Source organism: Anomaloglossus baeobatrachus, chromosome 5 (genome assembly GCF_048569485.1).
Source record: "Anomaloglossus baeobatrachus isolate aAnoBae1 chromosome 5, aAnoBae1.hap1, whole genome shotgun sequence".
In the NCBI taxonomy this organism is placed as follows: Eukaryota; Metazoa; Chordata; class Amphibia; order Anura; family Aromobatidae; genus Anomaloglossus; species Anomaloglossus baeobatrachus.
In genome coordinates this window covers 414,551,269-414,567,156 of record NC_134357.1, presented here as the reverse complement: position 1 = coordinate 414,567,156, position 15,888 = coordinate 414,551,269, and the positions used below count along the sequence as shown (strand labels likewise).

The 15,888-nt window shown below is 47.8% G+C and overlaps 1 protein-coding gene across 2 annotated transcripts in view; it reads right to left on the bottom strand.

Moving 5' to 3' along the window:
- The window catches only part of ACBD4 (acyl-CoA binding domain containing 4), a 55,269-nt gene that overhangs the window by 24,412 nt on the left and 14,969 nt on the right, over window positions 1-15,888 (bottom strand). Inside the window, exon 2 of one of the 2 annotated variants that reach the window (XM_075350258.1) lies at window positions 8,002-8,062. The exons of the other annotated variant lie outside the window; for it this stretch is intronic. Coding sequence (XP_075206373.1) covers window positions 8,002-8,062 — 61 coding nt within the window. The remainder of the gene's footprint in view (window positions 1-8,001; window positions 8,063-15,888) is intronic. 2 annotated transcript variants of the gene reach the window in all.

Sequence of the window (15,888 nt, the reverse complement as noted above, 5' to 3'; positions counted from 1 at the left end):
CGGCCGGGAGGCAGGTAAGGAGAGGTTCCTCGTTCCTGCGGTGTCAGACGGAGCGATGTGTGCTGCCGCAGGAACGAGGAACAACCTTGTTACTGCTGCAGTAACGATTTTTGAGAATGGACCCCCATGTCACCGATGAGCGATTTTGCACGTTTTTGCAACGATGCAAAATCGCTCATAGGTGTCACACGCAACGGCATCACTAATGCGGCCAGATGTGCGTCACCAATTCCCTGACCCCAACGAGCCCCTTAAGGGGGCTTTACACGCTGCGACATCGCTACCGATATATCGTTGGGGTCACGTTGTTAGTGACGCACATCCGGCGCCGTTAGCGACATTCCAGTGTGTGACACCAAGGACCGACGATCAACTATCGCAAAAACGTGAAAAATCGTTGATCGTTGACACGTCGCTCCTTTTCCAAATATCGTTGCTGCTGCAGGTACGATGTTGTTCGTCGTTCCTGCGGCATCACACATCGCTATGTGTGACACCGCAGGAACGACGAATATTTCCTTACCTACGTCCACCGGCAATGAGGAAGGAAGGAGGTGGGCGGCATGTTCCGGCCGCTCATCTCCGCCCCTCCTCTGCTATTGGACGGCTGCCATGTGACGTCGCTGTGACGCCGCGCGAGTTGCCCATGACGCAGAACCGACGTGGGCGGGTACACTCGTTAGCGATATCGGTACCGATATCGCAGCGTGTAAAGTACCCTTAAGGCTGGCTTCACACGTATGACATTCACAATCTGAATATGAACAAGAATGTCCGGACCGGCTGAACTTCTATGAGCATTTATGAGGTTACTGATTTGGGGAGGAGACCCACAGCCTGTCCGTACTTGGACAGGGAATGTGTCAATGTGTAAAACCGGCCTAAATCATCGGGACCTATGCGATGGTGAATCTTGTTTTTGCAGAGACCCATATCTCTTTCTAGATCATCTTTCGTTACATTTGGTTTCACAAAATATGTAGTTGATTGTAACTTTATAGTTGATATAAGGTGACTATACATACTGTTAATTCTGTATCATAATATCTTGAAAGTTTAATAAAAAGAGATTAAGCATTAAACCGGCCTAAACCCTTTGTCTGGCAGAGGACTGGAACCCATCCTTTATGTCAATCAAATGCATGATTTCCTTAGAGGAGCTAGAAGGCCTTAAAGGGAACTAACGGGTCATCTAATTCTTGCTGCCTAACCACAGATCAGATCATGGCTACTCGCTTGCAGCCAGGTAATTTTATTCTGAAACGCTCTGACATTTCAGAGAAAATATGCTTTAAAGCTTCATCGCCAGAGAATAGTCCAGTCCACATTCGCACCCATCTGGCTAACAGGTTACCTTTAAGGCTTCACTGGCAAGTTGTGAGTTTGGTTGAGATAGATGATGGCTTCCAGTCCTCCAGTCAACAAAAATGTTTAGGCTGGTTTCACATTTCAGACATTCATGGTCCAAGCACAGACTGGTTGTGGGTCTCCTGCGGCAGGGGCAGCATGCAGTTGCAGACCCTCGTGGTGGGTTCTGAACATTGCATAGCACTTATTAGCCTTGTTAGCATAACATTACGGTACTTTCAGCTGAATAGACATCTTATTTAAATAGTGAATAAGAGGTAAGCGTCTTTAGGTCCGCGGACGGTGCGTGTATTGCAGTCTCTACTCTAACCGCAAACAGCCATGTGTGAAACCGGACTTTTCTAACAGGAAATCACAGCAGACAGACCTTCTTCACACGTTGCTGTCCTCTGCATCTTAACTTGTAATTTTATACATTTTCTTTAGAGATGCTATCTCCGTTTTTTCACACCCTTTATATTTTTTATTAAATCCTACTGAAAATAACAATTTGCAATGTTCACATTCCTTTTTTTGCTACTTCATGTCTCATTGCATGTCAGTGTGAGACATGTAATGACTGACAGTCCGCTCTCCTGATCTACATGCCTCACACTGGTAATGCCTTCTTTCATTTATATAAGCTCTGGAGGCAGATTATCAGGGAGATCAGTGTCCGGCCCACAGATCTTAACAGCTCACTTACATGTTAAGAAAAATTTGGATTTCTCGGGAATAAGACATCGGAATGCATATATCAAAGTATAATTTTATCCAACTTCCTATGACGTACATGCTCATGTAGAAGGCTTAGGAAGGTTGATCCTACTGAGAGATTTCCTTTAAGAAACAACTAAAATTATCAGCTAATTCACACCCCATAGTCCTCCATATAAAATAATGCACACCCCAATATACATCCCATAGTCCTCCATGTAGTATAATGCACACCCTATAGTCCTTGATCTAGTATAATGCACACCCCATAGTCCTCCTTGTAGTATAATGCACACCTTATAGTCTTCTATGTAGTATAATGCACACCCCATAGTCCTCAGTGTAGTAAACTGCCCACCCCATAGTCCTCCACATAGTATATTGCACACCCCATAGTACTCCACATAGTATAATGCACACCCCATAGTCCTCCATGTAGTATAATGCACACCCCATAGTCCTCCACATAGTATATTGCACACCCCATAGTACTCCACATAGTATAATGCACACCCCATAGTCCTCCATGTAGTATAATGCACACCTTATAGTCCTTCATGCAGTATCCTGGACACCCCATAGTCCTCCATGTAGTATAATATGTGGCACCCCTGAGGCTGCCATCGCCACAGAGGTACTGCACCTCAGTTAGAGGTGTGGTGCCCCATCCTGGGTAAGAAAGGGGTCATCTACCGGTTCATGTACCAAAAGACCTGCAGACACCCAATTATTAGCTCACACATTAGATCAAGGCCGGGGCAGGTCCCATTAATGCATTGCAACCAGTAATCTGATTATGGCACTTAGTCCCCATGCACTGTATCTAGAACCATCTTGGGGGAGGAGCTTAGTGGGTGAGCAGTCTGAGCTAAAATGGGTGGAGCTAAGTTTGAAAGTTGACCATTGACAGAGTCAGTCAGTCAGGAGGAGGGAGGAGGGAGGAGACAGACTAGGGGTGAGGGCCACAGGGGTCCTGTTCAACTCTGAGGAGAAAAAAGAAAGGATCTTAGTGGCTTAAGGGAAGTGTGTCAGATACCCCTATAGTGACGTTTCACAGACAGTAGTTCAAAGTGAAGGGATTGGTCGCAAACGGGGTCCCGGTCCCTAGGCTAGGACGATACTTCAGGACTTCCTAGTAACACCGGAGGCCAGGGTGGCTGTACGCACCTTTGGGCCACAAGCAGCACACAAATCCACTGGAAGGGGGCCCACAGAGGACCAGGGAGCCAGGCAGGCAGCAATCCCTTTGAAGGTCCCCAGAGGGAGCCAGGCAGGCAGAAGTCAAATTGCTGGTCCGCGGCCCCTGGCTCAGGGCAATGTGTGTGGAGGCGCAGGACAGGAGGGTGAAAGTCAGCGCAGAGAGACGACCAGGAAAGGCAAACAAAAGCGAGAACCTGTACTGACCTCGGACTTACTCGGGATCGGTGGTTGCCCATCACCAGGGATCCCAGCATACCGTGGATGGACTAAAATGGCTTTAAACTTGAAGAACTGGTTCAGTGAGTAAAAGACTGTTATTGCAAAGCCCTGGTGTCGTCTCCATTCCTCCTGCGTCACAGCCTGCCCTGACAGACTTTTCAAATCCCAACAGTCGCCCCAGGGTCCCGCTCCACCTGTGGGGAGCAAGAACACCTCAGCTGCAACATCATCACCAGCCCCGGGGAACACACAATGCAGCAGAAGCCCACATAGCCGCAAAAACCACAGGAGGCGTCACAAACTTTATTCCACTGTAAATAATCATCATCCCCTTTATTTAAAGACACCACCAGGGTCACGGAGTCGGTCTCCTGACATCCCCGGACTAGTGTGGCCCGGTTCAGAGTCCCCCGGCCCTGGGGTGGGCGTGTCATTTGCACACCCCATAGTTCTCCATATATTATAATGCACATCTCATAGTCCTCCACCTAGTATAATACACACCCTATAGTTCTCCACATAGTATACTGCACACCCCATAGTCCTCCATATATTATAATTCACACCTCATAGTCCTCCACATAATATAATGCACATCCCATAGTCCTCCATATAGTATAATGCAACCTTCATAGTCCTCCACCTAGTATAATACACACCCCATAGTTCTCCACATAGTATACTGCACACCCCATAGTCCTCCTTGTAGTATAAGTAACACCTTATAGTCCGCCATGTAGTATAATGCACACCCCATAGTCCTTCATGTAGTATAATGCACACCCCATAGTCCTTCATGTAGTATAATGAGTATAATGCACACCCCATAGTCCTCCACATAGTATAACGCACACCCTATAGTACTCCTTATAGTTTTTGCAACACATTAACTCGGTGTTAGTATATCGGCATTACAATAGGAATTTTGGCAGATATGCTTTTTTGTTTTTAGCATGTACTGTATACTTTAGTCAAAGGACAAATAGTTGTATTCTATTTCGGTGGTGAAGATTGATCTTAGTCTTCAGTAAATAATGTGATACAGCGATCCTGAGTGGGCTGCCTGGTTTGCACAGTCTATTATTAGAGGAGACAGTAGTATTACTTGGAAACACGTGACAGAGTCTGTATTATGGAGACACAACCTGTCTACTACTGTCAGGCACTCGCTGCGATGTGCTGTCATCTTAGACTTGCAAATGCTTCTTCCCTTAAAAAAAACACAAAAGAGAATGGTTTCTCTAGTGCCATCTATTGGAAATAGCAATCCTACACATCAAAATCAACCCTTCAACCCCTTCCTGACATCCCCCGTATAGTTACAGTACATCTCCGGTCAGCACATGGAGTGGGCTCAGGATCTGAACAGTCACCATACCTGGCGTCAATTTCTAAAAGTGGCATTTAAGGCACAGGATCCTGAGGATACACTGTTTTAGAATCATTTGTTGACCCACATGGCAATTTCAGGGCACCAATGGACTGCTGTGGCAGCTGGGGGAGATGGGGAATGCCCACGCCCACCTGTCTAATCAAAAATGCAGCTCTAGCCCCTGACTGAAGTAACATTTCTGGTGCAGGGCACAGAGGTGCACGCTACGTAGTATAGGCGCCAAATTAATTATCGTATTCCCTTAATGAATTTGGCACCTTCTATTTCAGCAAGACTGGCGTAACATGATGTGCGCTATGCTAGTCTGGATGAATTGGCCCCAATAAGTCTACTAACCCCTACTTACTCCATTTGTCTCACTGTAATATGGTCTATGATTAGTAGCGTAACTAGAGTTTGATGGGCCTCGATGCAAAATTTGGACCTGGCCCCCCATCCCCGCATGTTAGTCAGATGCATGTATATGTATTTATACATTTAGTGTTCTAAATCCTATACAGACATATGAGTTTCCCTCCCCCCCATTATATAGTAATGTCCCCTATCCTGTTCTAATGTCCCTCATCCTGGGCTCCTTCCTTGTGTACATGTCCCCCAGCATGGTGTATATGTTCCCCAACCCTGGAATATATGTTCCCCCATCCTGGTATATATCCCCCCCATTATTATTATATGACCATTAATGAGTATTTTTTATGGATACGAATATGCAAATATGTAAGTATCTTTATTATTCTACAGGTGGTCCCTTCTTTTGGACTTGATTAGTCCCCTTACCCCTGATGAACCCCGAATGTGAGGGGGGAAACGTGTCGGATAAGGTTTATATATGAATTTGGGGATTTCCTTGGCCTAGCAGTCGGCTCCATGAACCGCAAGGGAGCTACTAGTGAACGCTAAGTATCCTCTAATAAGGGCTAAAAATTTCTCTACCTTATGACATTATTTGTCTCAGGCTTTTGGACCTATGATATGATGGGATGTTGCTATAATTAAACATTTTTATATGATATTATACTGAATCTAAGAACTATATTGGTTGTTTGTTTCCCTGGAATTTAAGGGAACTTATTAATTATGCTAGCCTTATTATAGTAATTGCTTCTATCTACAAACATCGTATATGTACATAAATATAGGGTCCTTTGTCCTGGGATGTATGGAATGTCATAATATATACACATATCTAAGTTGATGGACTTATTCCCGATTTATGAATATATAACATGAATGTACAGTTAGGTCCAGAAATATTTGGACAGTGACCCAATTTTCGCGAGTTGGGCTCTGCATGCCACCACATTGGATTTGAAATGAAACCTCTACAACAGAATTCAAGTGCAGATTGTAACATTTAATTTGAAGGTTTGAACAAAAATATCTGATAGAAATTGTAGGAATTGTACACATTTCTTTACAAACACTCCACATTTTAGGAGGTCAAAAGTAATTGGACAAATAAACCAAACCCAAACAAAATATTTTTATTTTCAATATTTTGTTGCGAATCCTTTGGAGGCAATCACTGCCTTAAGTCTGGAACCCATGGACATCACCAAACGCTGGGTTTCCTCCTTCTTAATGCTTTGCCAGGCCTTTACAGCCGCAGCCTTCAGGTCTTGCTTGTTTGTGGGTCTTTCCGTCTTAAGTCTGGATTTGAGCAAGTGAAATGCATGCTCAATTGGGTTAAGATCTGGTGATTGACTTGGCCATTGCAGAATGTTCCACTTTTTTGCACTCATGAACTCCTGGGTAGCTTTGGCTGTATGCTTGGGGTCATTGTCCATCTGTACTATGAAGCGCCGTCCGATCAACTTTGCGGCATTTGGCTGAATCTGGGCTGAAAGTATATCCCGGTACACTTCAGAATTCATCCGGCTTCTCTTGTCTGCTGTTATGTCATCAATAAACACAAGTGACCCAGTGCCATTGAAAGCCATGCATGCCCATGCCATCACGTTGCCTCCACCATGTTTTACAGAGGATGTGGTGTGCCTTGGATCATGTGCCGTTCCCTTTCTTCTCCAAACTTTTTTTCTTCCCATCATTCTGGTACAGGTTGATCTTTGTCTCATCTGTCCATAGAATACTTTTCCAGAACTGAGCTGGCTTCATGAGGTGTTTTTCAGCAAATTTAACTCTGGCCTGTCTATTTTTGGAATTGATGAATGGTTTGCATCTAGATGTGAACCCTTTGTATTTACTTTCATGGAGTCTTCTCTTTACTGTTGACTTAGAGACAGATACACTGAGAGTGTTCTGGACTTCAGTTAATGTTGTGAACGGGTTCTTCTTCACCAAAGAAAGTATGCGGCGATCATCCACCACTGTTGTCATCCGTGGACGCCCAGGCCTTTTTGAGTTCCCAAGCTCACCAGTCAATTCCTTTTTTCTCAGAATGTACCCGACTGTTGATTTTGCTACTCCAAGCATGTCTGCTATCTCTCTGATGGATTTTTTCTTTTTTTTCAGCCTCAGGATGTTCTGCTTCACCTCAATTGAGAGTTCCTTAGACCGCATGTTGTCTGGTCACAGCAACAGCTTCCAAATGCAAAACCACACACCTGTAATCAACCCCAGACCTTTTAACTACTTCATTGATTACAGGTTAACGAGGGAGACGCCTTCAGAGTTAATTGCAGCCCTTAGAGTCCCTTGTCCAATTACTTTTGGTCCCTTGAAAAAGAGGAGGCTATGCATTACAGAGCTATGATTCCTAAACCCTTTCTCCGATTTGGATGTGAAAACTCTCATATTGCAGCTGGGAGTGTGCACTTTCAGCCCATATTATATATATAATTGTATTTCTGAACATGTTTTTGTAAACAGCTAAAATAACAAAACTTGTGTCACTGTCCAAATATTTCTGGACCTAACTGTATTTGCACATGCACTTTATTGAGGTATGGTGGAGGGTATATAATTAGTGGCAGAATAGGGAGTGACAGGGACAGCCGCCAAGGAACGGGGGCGCCGTAATAAGTAGGGTGATCTTACATCTGTTGTCAGGCAGGGAAGAAGTGCAGGGTAAGACCCATGCCTTGCTAAAACTGGTGGATTATCCTGCTCTGACTTATACGGACTGTCACCCACTGTCACCCCTACTGCTTAATGTCCAAACTTACCCTTGTGTAGTACTTGCACACCACTATTGGTTTTGCCTCGGATGTTTGCTTGTGTTTTCATCTATAAAATAAAGATGTATTGATTTTAGAGGCTTGTGTTTGTTTTTTGTTAGGAATATACACATCTAATCCTTTATCTTTTTGGTCTATAATTTATATATCCCCCATCCTGGTATGTTCCCCATCCTAGTAAATATGTCCCCCATCCTGGCTATACTGTCCCCCTCCTGGTGTGTGTTTCTCTTCTGGGCCCCTCCTGGTATATACTGTACTCACCACCATCCTGGCTCCCATGCCGCGTGAAGTCCTTCTCTATAGCTGGTCTGCAATGGTCGGCAGCTTTCATCAGAGTTCGTGCTATGCCAATGCAAGATGTCTTTTGTCATGTGCCGTCTCAGTCACGGGGACGCCGATGACAGCTGCCAGCTTCTATTTGGCCGGCAGCAGGTATCGCAGTGCAGGGACCCGACAGGTCTCTGCACCATGATGCATTTCAACTGGATGTTCGGCTTCAGACACACATCCAGCTGAAGTAGGGGCTCGGGCCGGTGGGCCCCCTGCAGCTCCGGGCCTGGTTGCGATCCCTGCGACCTCGATCGTTCCGCCCTTACCTATGATCATAGTGGGGTTCTGCTCATGGAACCCTCACATTTAGCTCTCCCAGTTGGAGAAAGTAAACATGAATGTGCTGCTGCTGGGAAAAACATGCACTAAATCGCATGGGTTACCTGGAAATCCTCTGAAAGTATGGACATGGCTACCACAGTTCGTTACCAAAAGTGCAAACATGCTCTGCAAGTGCTTGATACCTCTTTTAAAAATAACACCATTATTATTTAGTGTGAACGTGGCCTGTAACAGACAGGGCTTCAGGGTTAATTCCAGAAATTAACAGATGTATGCGAGAAATCAGCATCAGTGATCTGTAATAACGTCCTTCTCAGTGGAGGAATCTGCTCCACATGTTACAACAGCCAGCTCTGCAGATATGCGGGAAACTGCTGATCCAGCACTACTGGAAATACATGGACAAAACAGAAAAAATAATAATACTAATAATACTGTATCCATGGCCCCGTGCTGCTGTTATACCATGTCCAGGAACTGCAACAAATATTTGTGGTACCTGAACTATAGGTTATTGGTGCATTAAGAATTGGAATTACACTATTGGGAATCTAATCTGCTCAGACCGTCTCTACTCGCACACACACACACACACACACACACACACACACACACACACACACACACACACACACACACACACACACACACACATATATATAATATATACACACACACATATATATACACACACATATTATATATATATATATATATATATATATATATATACACACACATATATATATAATATATATACACACACACACACATATATATAATATATATACACACACACACACATATATATATATAATATATACACACACACACACACACATATAATATATATACACACACACATATACATATATAATATATACACACACACACACACACACATATATATAATACTAGAAGGTGGCCCGATTCTACGCGTCGGGTATTCTAGAATTTACGTATTGTGTAGTTCATGTATGACTTTTGTTATATATATATATATATATATATATATATATATATATATATATAGATGTTGTTGTGTGTAGTTACCAAGTGTGTGTGTAGGGCGCTGTACATGTTCTGGGTGTTGTCTGGGTGTGACGGGGGGGTGAGAGCGGTGTTGTATGTGTGTTGCGTGTGTTGCGTTGTTTGTGGAGCGCTGTGTGTCTGTAGCGTTGTGTGTGTGTTGCGCGGTTTGTGTGTGTGTGGTGTGTTTTGGGGGGAGGTATGTTTTGTGCAATGTGTGTGTTGTGCGGTATGTGCGTATATTTGTGTGTGCCGCGGTGTTTGTGTGTTGGGTGTTGTGTGTGTGCAGCGTTGTCTGTGTGTGTGGGTGTCTGTGTAGGGCAGTTGTTTGTGGTTCCCAGTGTGTGTGTGTGTGTGTGGTGTGTGGTGTGTTGTGCAGTGCGCGCGCGTGTGTGTGTGTGTGTGTGTGTGTGTGTTGGGGGGAGGTGCGCACTCCCAAACGTGCTCCATCCCCCATGCAGCGCACTCCCCATCGTGCTCCATCCCCCATGCAGCGCACTCCCCATCGTGCTCCATCCCCTATGCTGCGCACCCCCCATCGTGCTCCATCTCCCATGCTGCGCACTCCCAAACGTGCTCCATCCGCCATGCTGCGCACTCCCAAACGTGCTCCATCCGCCAAACTGCGCACTCCCAAACGTGCTCCATCCGCCATACTCCGCACTCCCCATCGTGCTCCATTCCCGATGCTGCGCACCCCCCCATCATGCTCCATCCCCGATGCTGCGCACCCCCCCATCATGCTCCATCCCCGATGCTGCGCACCCCCCCATCGTGCTCCATCCCCCATGCTGCACCAGCATCAGCCTCTCTGCCCCCAGCATCAGCTTCTCTGCCCCCAGCATCAGACTCTCTCCTCCCAGCATCAGCCTCTCTCCTCCCAGCATCAGCCTCTCTCATCCCAGCATCAGCCTCTCTCCTCCCAGCATCAGCCTCTCCTCTCTGTCCCCAGCATCAGCCTCTCTCCTCCCAGCCTTCCCCAGCATCAGCCTCTCTCCTCCCAGCCTCCCTCCCTCCCCCAGCATCAGCCTCCCTCTCCCAGCCTCCCCCAGCATCAGCCTCCCCCAGCATCAGCCTCTCTTCTCTCAGCCTACCTCTCCCAGCCTCCCTCCTCCCAGCCTCCCTCAGCATCAGCCTCCCTCTCCCAGCCTCCCCAAGCATCAGCCTCCACCAGCATCAGCCTCTCTCCTTCCAGCCTCCCCCAGCATCAGCCTCCGCCAGCATCAGCCTCTCTCCTTCCAGCCTCCTCCAGCATCAGCCTCCCTCTCCCAGCCTTCCCCAGGATCAGCCTCTCTCCTCCCAGCCTCCGTCCTCCCAGCCTTCCCCAGCATCAGCTTTCTCCTCCCAGCCTCCCTCAGCATCAGCCTTCCCCAGCAACAGCCTCTCTCCTCCCAGCCTCAGCCTCTCTCCTTCCAGCCTCCCCCAGCATCAGCCTCTCTCCTTCCAGCCTCTCTCAGCATCAGCCTCCCCTTCCCAGCCTTCCCCAGGATCAGCCTCTCTCCTCCCAGCCTCCTTCTTCCCAGCCTCCCTCTCCCAGCCTCCCTCAGCATCAGCCTTCCGCTCCCAGTCTCCCCCAGCATCAGCCTCCCCAAGCATCAGCCTCCACCAGCATCAGCCTCTCTCCTTCCAGCCTCCCCCAGCATCAGCCTCCCCAAGCATCAGCCTCCACCAGCATCAGCCTCCCTCGTCCCAGCCTCCCCCAGCATCAGCCTCCCCCTCCCAGCCTCCCCCAGCATCAGCCTCTCTCCTCCCAGAATCAGCCTCTCTCATCCCAGCATCAGCCTCTCTCCTCCCAGCATCAGCCTCTCCTCTCTGTCCCCAGCATCAGCCTCTCTCCTCCCAGCCTTCCCCAGCATCAGCCTCTCTCCTCCCAGCCTCCCCCAGCATCAGCCTCCCCCAGCATCAGCCTCTCTTCTTCCAGCCTCCCCCAGCATCAGCCTCTCTCCTCCCAGCCTCCCCCAGCATCAGCCTCCCTCTCCCAGCCTTCCCCAGGATCAGCCTCTCTCCTCCCAGCCTCCGTCATCCCAGCCTTCCCCAGCATCAGCTTTCCCCTCCCAGCCTCCCTCAGCATCAGCCTTCCCCAGCATCAGCCTCTCTCCTCCCAGCCTCAGCCTCTCTCCTTTCAGCCTCCCCCAGCATCAGCCTCTCTCCTTCCAGCCTCCCTCAGCATCAGCCTCCCCTTCCCAGCCTTCCCCAGGATCAGCCTCTCTCCTCCCAGCCTCCTTCCTCCCAGCCTCCCCCTCCCAGCCTCCTTCAGCATCAGCCTTCCCCTCCCAGTCTCCCTCAGCATCAGCCTCCCCCTCCCAGCCTTCCCCATGATCAGCCTCTCTGCTCCCAGCCTCCTCCAGCACGCCGTGCTCCTCTGCCGACACTCACACACCCGATCGCATCCACTCACACACACCCGATCGCATCCACTCACACACACCCGATCGCATCCACTCACACACACCCGATCGCATCCACTCACAAACACCCGATCGCATCCACTCACACACACCCGATCGCATCCACTCACACACACCCGATCGCATCCACTCACACACACCCGATCGCATCCACTCACACACACCCGATCGCATCCACTCACAAACACCCGATCGCATCCACTCACACACACCCGATCGCATACACTCACACACACAGACACTGACGATATCGCACATACGCGCTCACAGTCACAACATCCGGAGATACCACATGCTTCAGGTCATGTGATCCTCCGTCAGGTCCTGGAAGGTCACATCGAGGCCGAGAAGCAAGCGATATCGCCGGATGCTGTGAGTGTGTGGATGCGATGTGAGGTGTGTGTGAGGTGTGTGTGAGGTGTGTGTGAGAGTGAGTGTGTATGTTTGTGTGTGTGCTGTTACGTGCGCAGGACCTTGATGCGCTTGTAACCATTGGTTACCAACGTATCCACACCACTCCCGTGCGAGCGGGGGCGGGGGGGGGGGGGGGGGGAGTACAGTACTCACGTGACAGCCGTGTCAGTTCGGGGAATGCGCGGGGGGAGGGAGGGGGCGGGGCCAGAGCTAGCGTGCATTGCGTGAGGGGGGCGGGGCGTGGCCGAATTGCCAATGCCTGCAGGGTGCCGGGGCGAGAGGCCAATCTGTGGGGGGGCGGAGCCTGGGCGAGCGGCTGGCCAATCCGTGTGGGGGCGCAGCCTGGGCGAGCGGCCAATCCGTGTGGGGGGGCGGGGCCATGGCGAGCCCAGCGGCCAATCAGCTTTGTGTCACCGTAAGGTTTTTCACAATTTTGGAGCATGACAGACAGACAGATAGACAGACAGACAGACAGACAGACAGAATAAGGCAATTATATATATAGATATATACACACACACATATATATATATAATATATATACACACACACACATATATATAATATATATATATACACACACACACACACATATAATATATATACACACACACACACACACATATATATATAATATATATACACACACACACACATATAATATATATGTACACACACATACATACACACATATATATATATATATATATATATATATATATATATATATATATATACATATACATACACACATATACACACACACACACACACACACACACACACACACAGTACAAAATGCTAAATGTTTTCACAGGTTTGGGAAAAACCTACAAAGTAAGAAAGCTTTAAATAGATGTGTTGCCAAATGTATTTGTATCAATTAACAAAATGCAAAGTGAATGAACAAAAGAGAAATCTAAATCAAACCAATATTTCATGTGACTGCTCTTTGCCTTTAAAACAGCCTCAATTCTTCGAGGTATACTAAACGCTATGGGCACACGTGGAGCTTTTGCTTTTTTATGTGTTTTTTCTTGCTTGTTTTAATCAATAAAAGCAAGGAAAATGCACCTAAGCAAAGTCTATGAGAATCGTGACTTGCTGTGCACACGCTGCATTTTTTTTTGTTGCAGATTTTGTTGCTGAACAAAGCAGCAGCATGTGAATTTACTGCAATGCTTTATCACTACAGTAGTTTATATTGCAGCCCTTCGCCTTAGGCTATGTGCGCACAGTGCGTTTTTCGCAGCGTTTTTGGGCTCAAAACTGCATGACTTTGTTTCCCCAGCAAAGTCTTTGAGTTTTCATTTTTGTTCTCCGCACACAACTTTTTTTTAAGCTGCGTTTTTGAACTTAAAAAAAAAAATGGACATGTCAATTCTTTCCTGCATTTTTCTTAGTTTTCCCCCCATGCAATGCATTGGAAAAACACAGAAAAACGCAAAGATCAAATACGCAGCAAAACGCAGCCATAAACGCACAAAAACGCAATAAAAACGCATGCATTTTTACCGATGTGTTTTTTGCGCATTTTTGCCGCGGGTGCGTGAGGCTCTGCATGGTGTGTGAGGCTCTCCATAGCTCAGTAACCCTGGGTTGTCATGGTGATGACCCTGAGTTACTATGGCAGCATTCGGGTCTCTATGACTGCTCTCTCCCTGCCTCTTGTGTGATTTGATCGCACTGATCACAGCATTTAGGGGGTTAAACTGCCAGGAGCGCGCAGGGATCGCTTCAGGCAGTGAGAGTCAGGTCCCTGCTGTAACATCAGTCGGAGATGCGATAACGATCGCGGGGTACAGTGACAGAACCCCCGCGATTGCCGTAACTAAAAACAAGCTCAAAAAGAAGCAGAAAAAACGCATATGAAAAAACACACAAACAATAAAAACAATAAAAAAATGCACGTGTTTTCTGCTCCGTGTTTCCTGCCAAAACATGCTTTTTTATGTGCATTAAAGAAGCACATAAAAAAGCAACATGGACACAGCCTTATACACAGTTTTGCAGGATCTTGGCAGGAGATTGTTCCAAATGCCTGAATCCAAAGATGTATCACTTAAACTACTGGCCCGGGTGCAGCCTTTCTGACAAAATCAGATTTTTTACATTTAGTAATGTAGCAGACCTGAGAAAGCCGTCCCCACCCACACCAGGCTCTCTGTAGAGATTGTACATCGACAGTGAGGTGTCAATCAGAAAAGAGGGTGTGTCGGACTAGCATGCACATGACATTGTAGTCCCTGCAATCAGACATCCTGATGCTTAAACAAGTAGAGCAAATAAACAAACAGTTCAGACCATGACAAAACAGGCATCCCTGAATCTTCTGCGTTAACTCTTGCAGCATGCTGTCTTCAGATTACATAGCAAAAACCTGCTAACAAATTCCCCTAAAGCGGGCTTTACACGCTGCGACATCGCTAATGCGGAGTCGTTGGGGTCACGGATTTTGTGACGCACATCCGGCCGCATTAGCGATGCCGTTGCGTGTGACACCGATAAGCGATTTTGCATCGTTGCAAAAACGTGCAAAATCGCTAATCGGCGACATGGGGGTCCATTCTTAAAAATCGTTACTGCAGCAGTAACGAAGTTGTTCCTCGTTCCTGCGGCAGCACACATCGCTGCGTGTGACGCCGCAGGAACGAGGAAGCTCTCCTTACCTGCCTCCCGCCCGCTATGAGGAAGGAAGGAGGTGGGCGGGATGTTACGTCCCGCTCAGCTCCGCCCCTCTGCTGCTATTGGGCGGCGGTTCAGTGACGCTTCAGTGACGTCGCTGTGACGCCGCACGGACCGCCCCCTTAGAAAGGAGGCGGTTCGCCCGTCACAGCGACGTCGCCGGACAGGTAAGTATGTGTGACGGCTGTTGTGCGACACGGGCAGCGATTTGCCCGTGTCGCGCAACAGATGGGGGCGGGTACCCACACTAGCGATATCGGGACCGATATCGCAGTGTGTAAAGTAGCCTTTAGGCTATGTGCCCACCGGAGCTCTTACCTGCGGATGTTTCCCGCAGCTGCCCGCCGGCATCCACAGATATTTTTAGCTGCAGTAGTACAGCGGAATAGCTGCGGTAAACCTGCGGACTTTCATGCGATTTACCTACGGACTTCCCGGCCTCTATCTCCATAGTGGAGGGCCGGGATTTCTGCAGGTAATTCCGCAGGAATAATTGACATGCAGTTATGTGCGGCTGCGGGACAGCCACAGCATATTCCGCAGCATGGACACAGACCCTCCCCACGTCCCATAGGATAACATGGGGAGTGTCTGTACTTGCTGAAACCTGCGGATTTATCTGGAAAATCCAGATAAATCCGCAGGTTTTCCGCGGCAAAATCCGCAGAAGCAAGCTCTCGTGGGCACATAGCCTTAAAGCGAGTCTGTCATCAGGTTTTTGCCA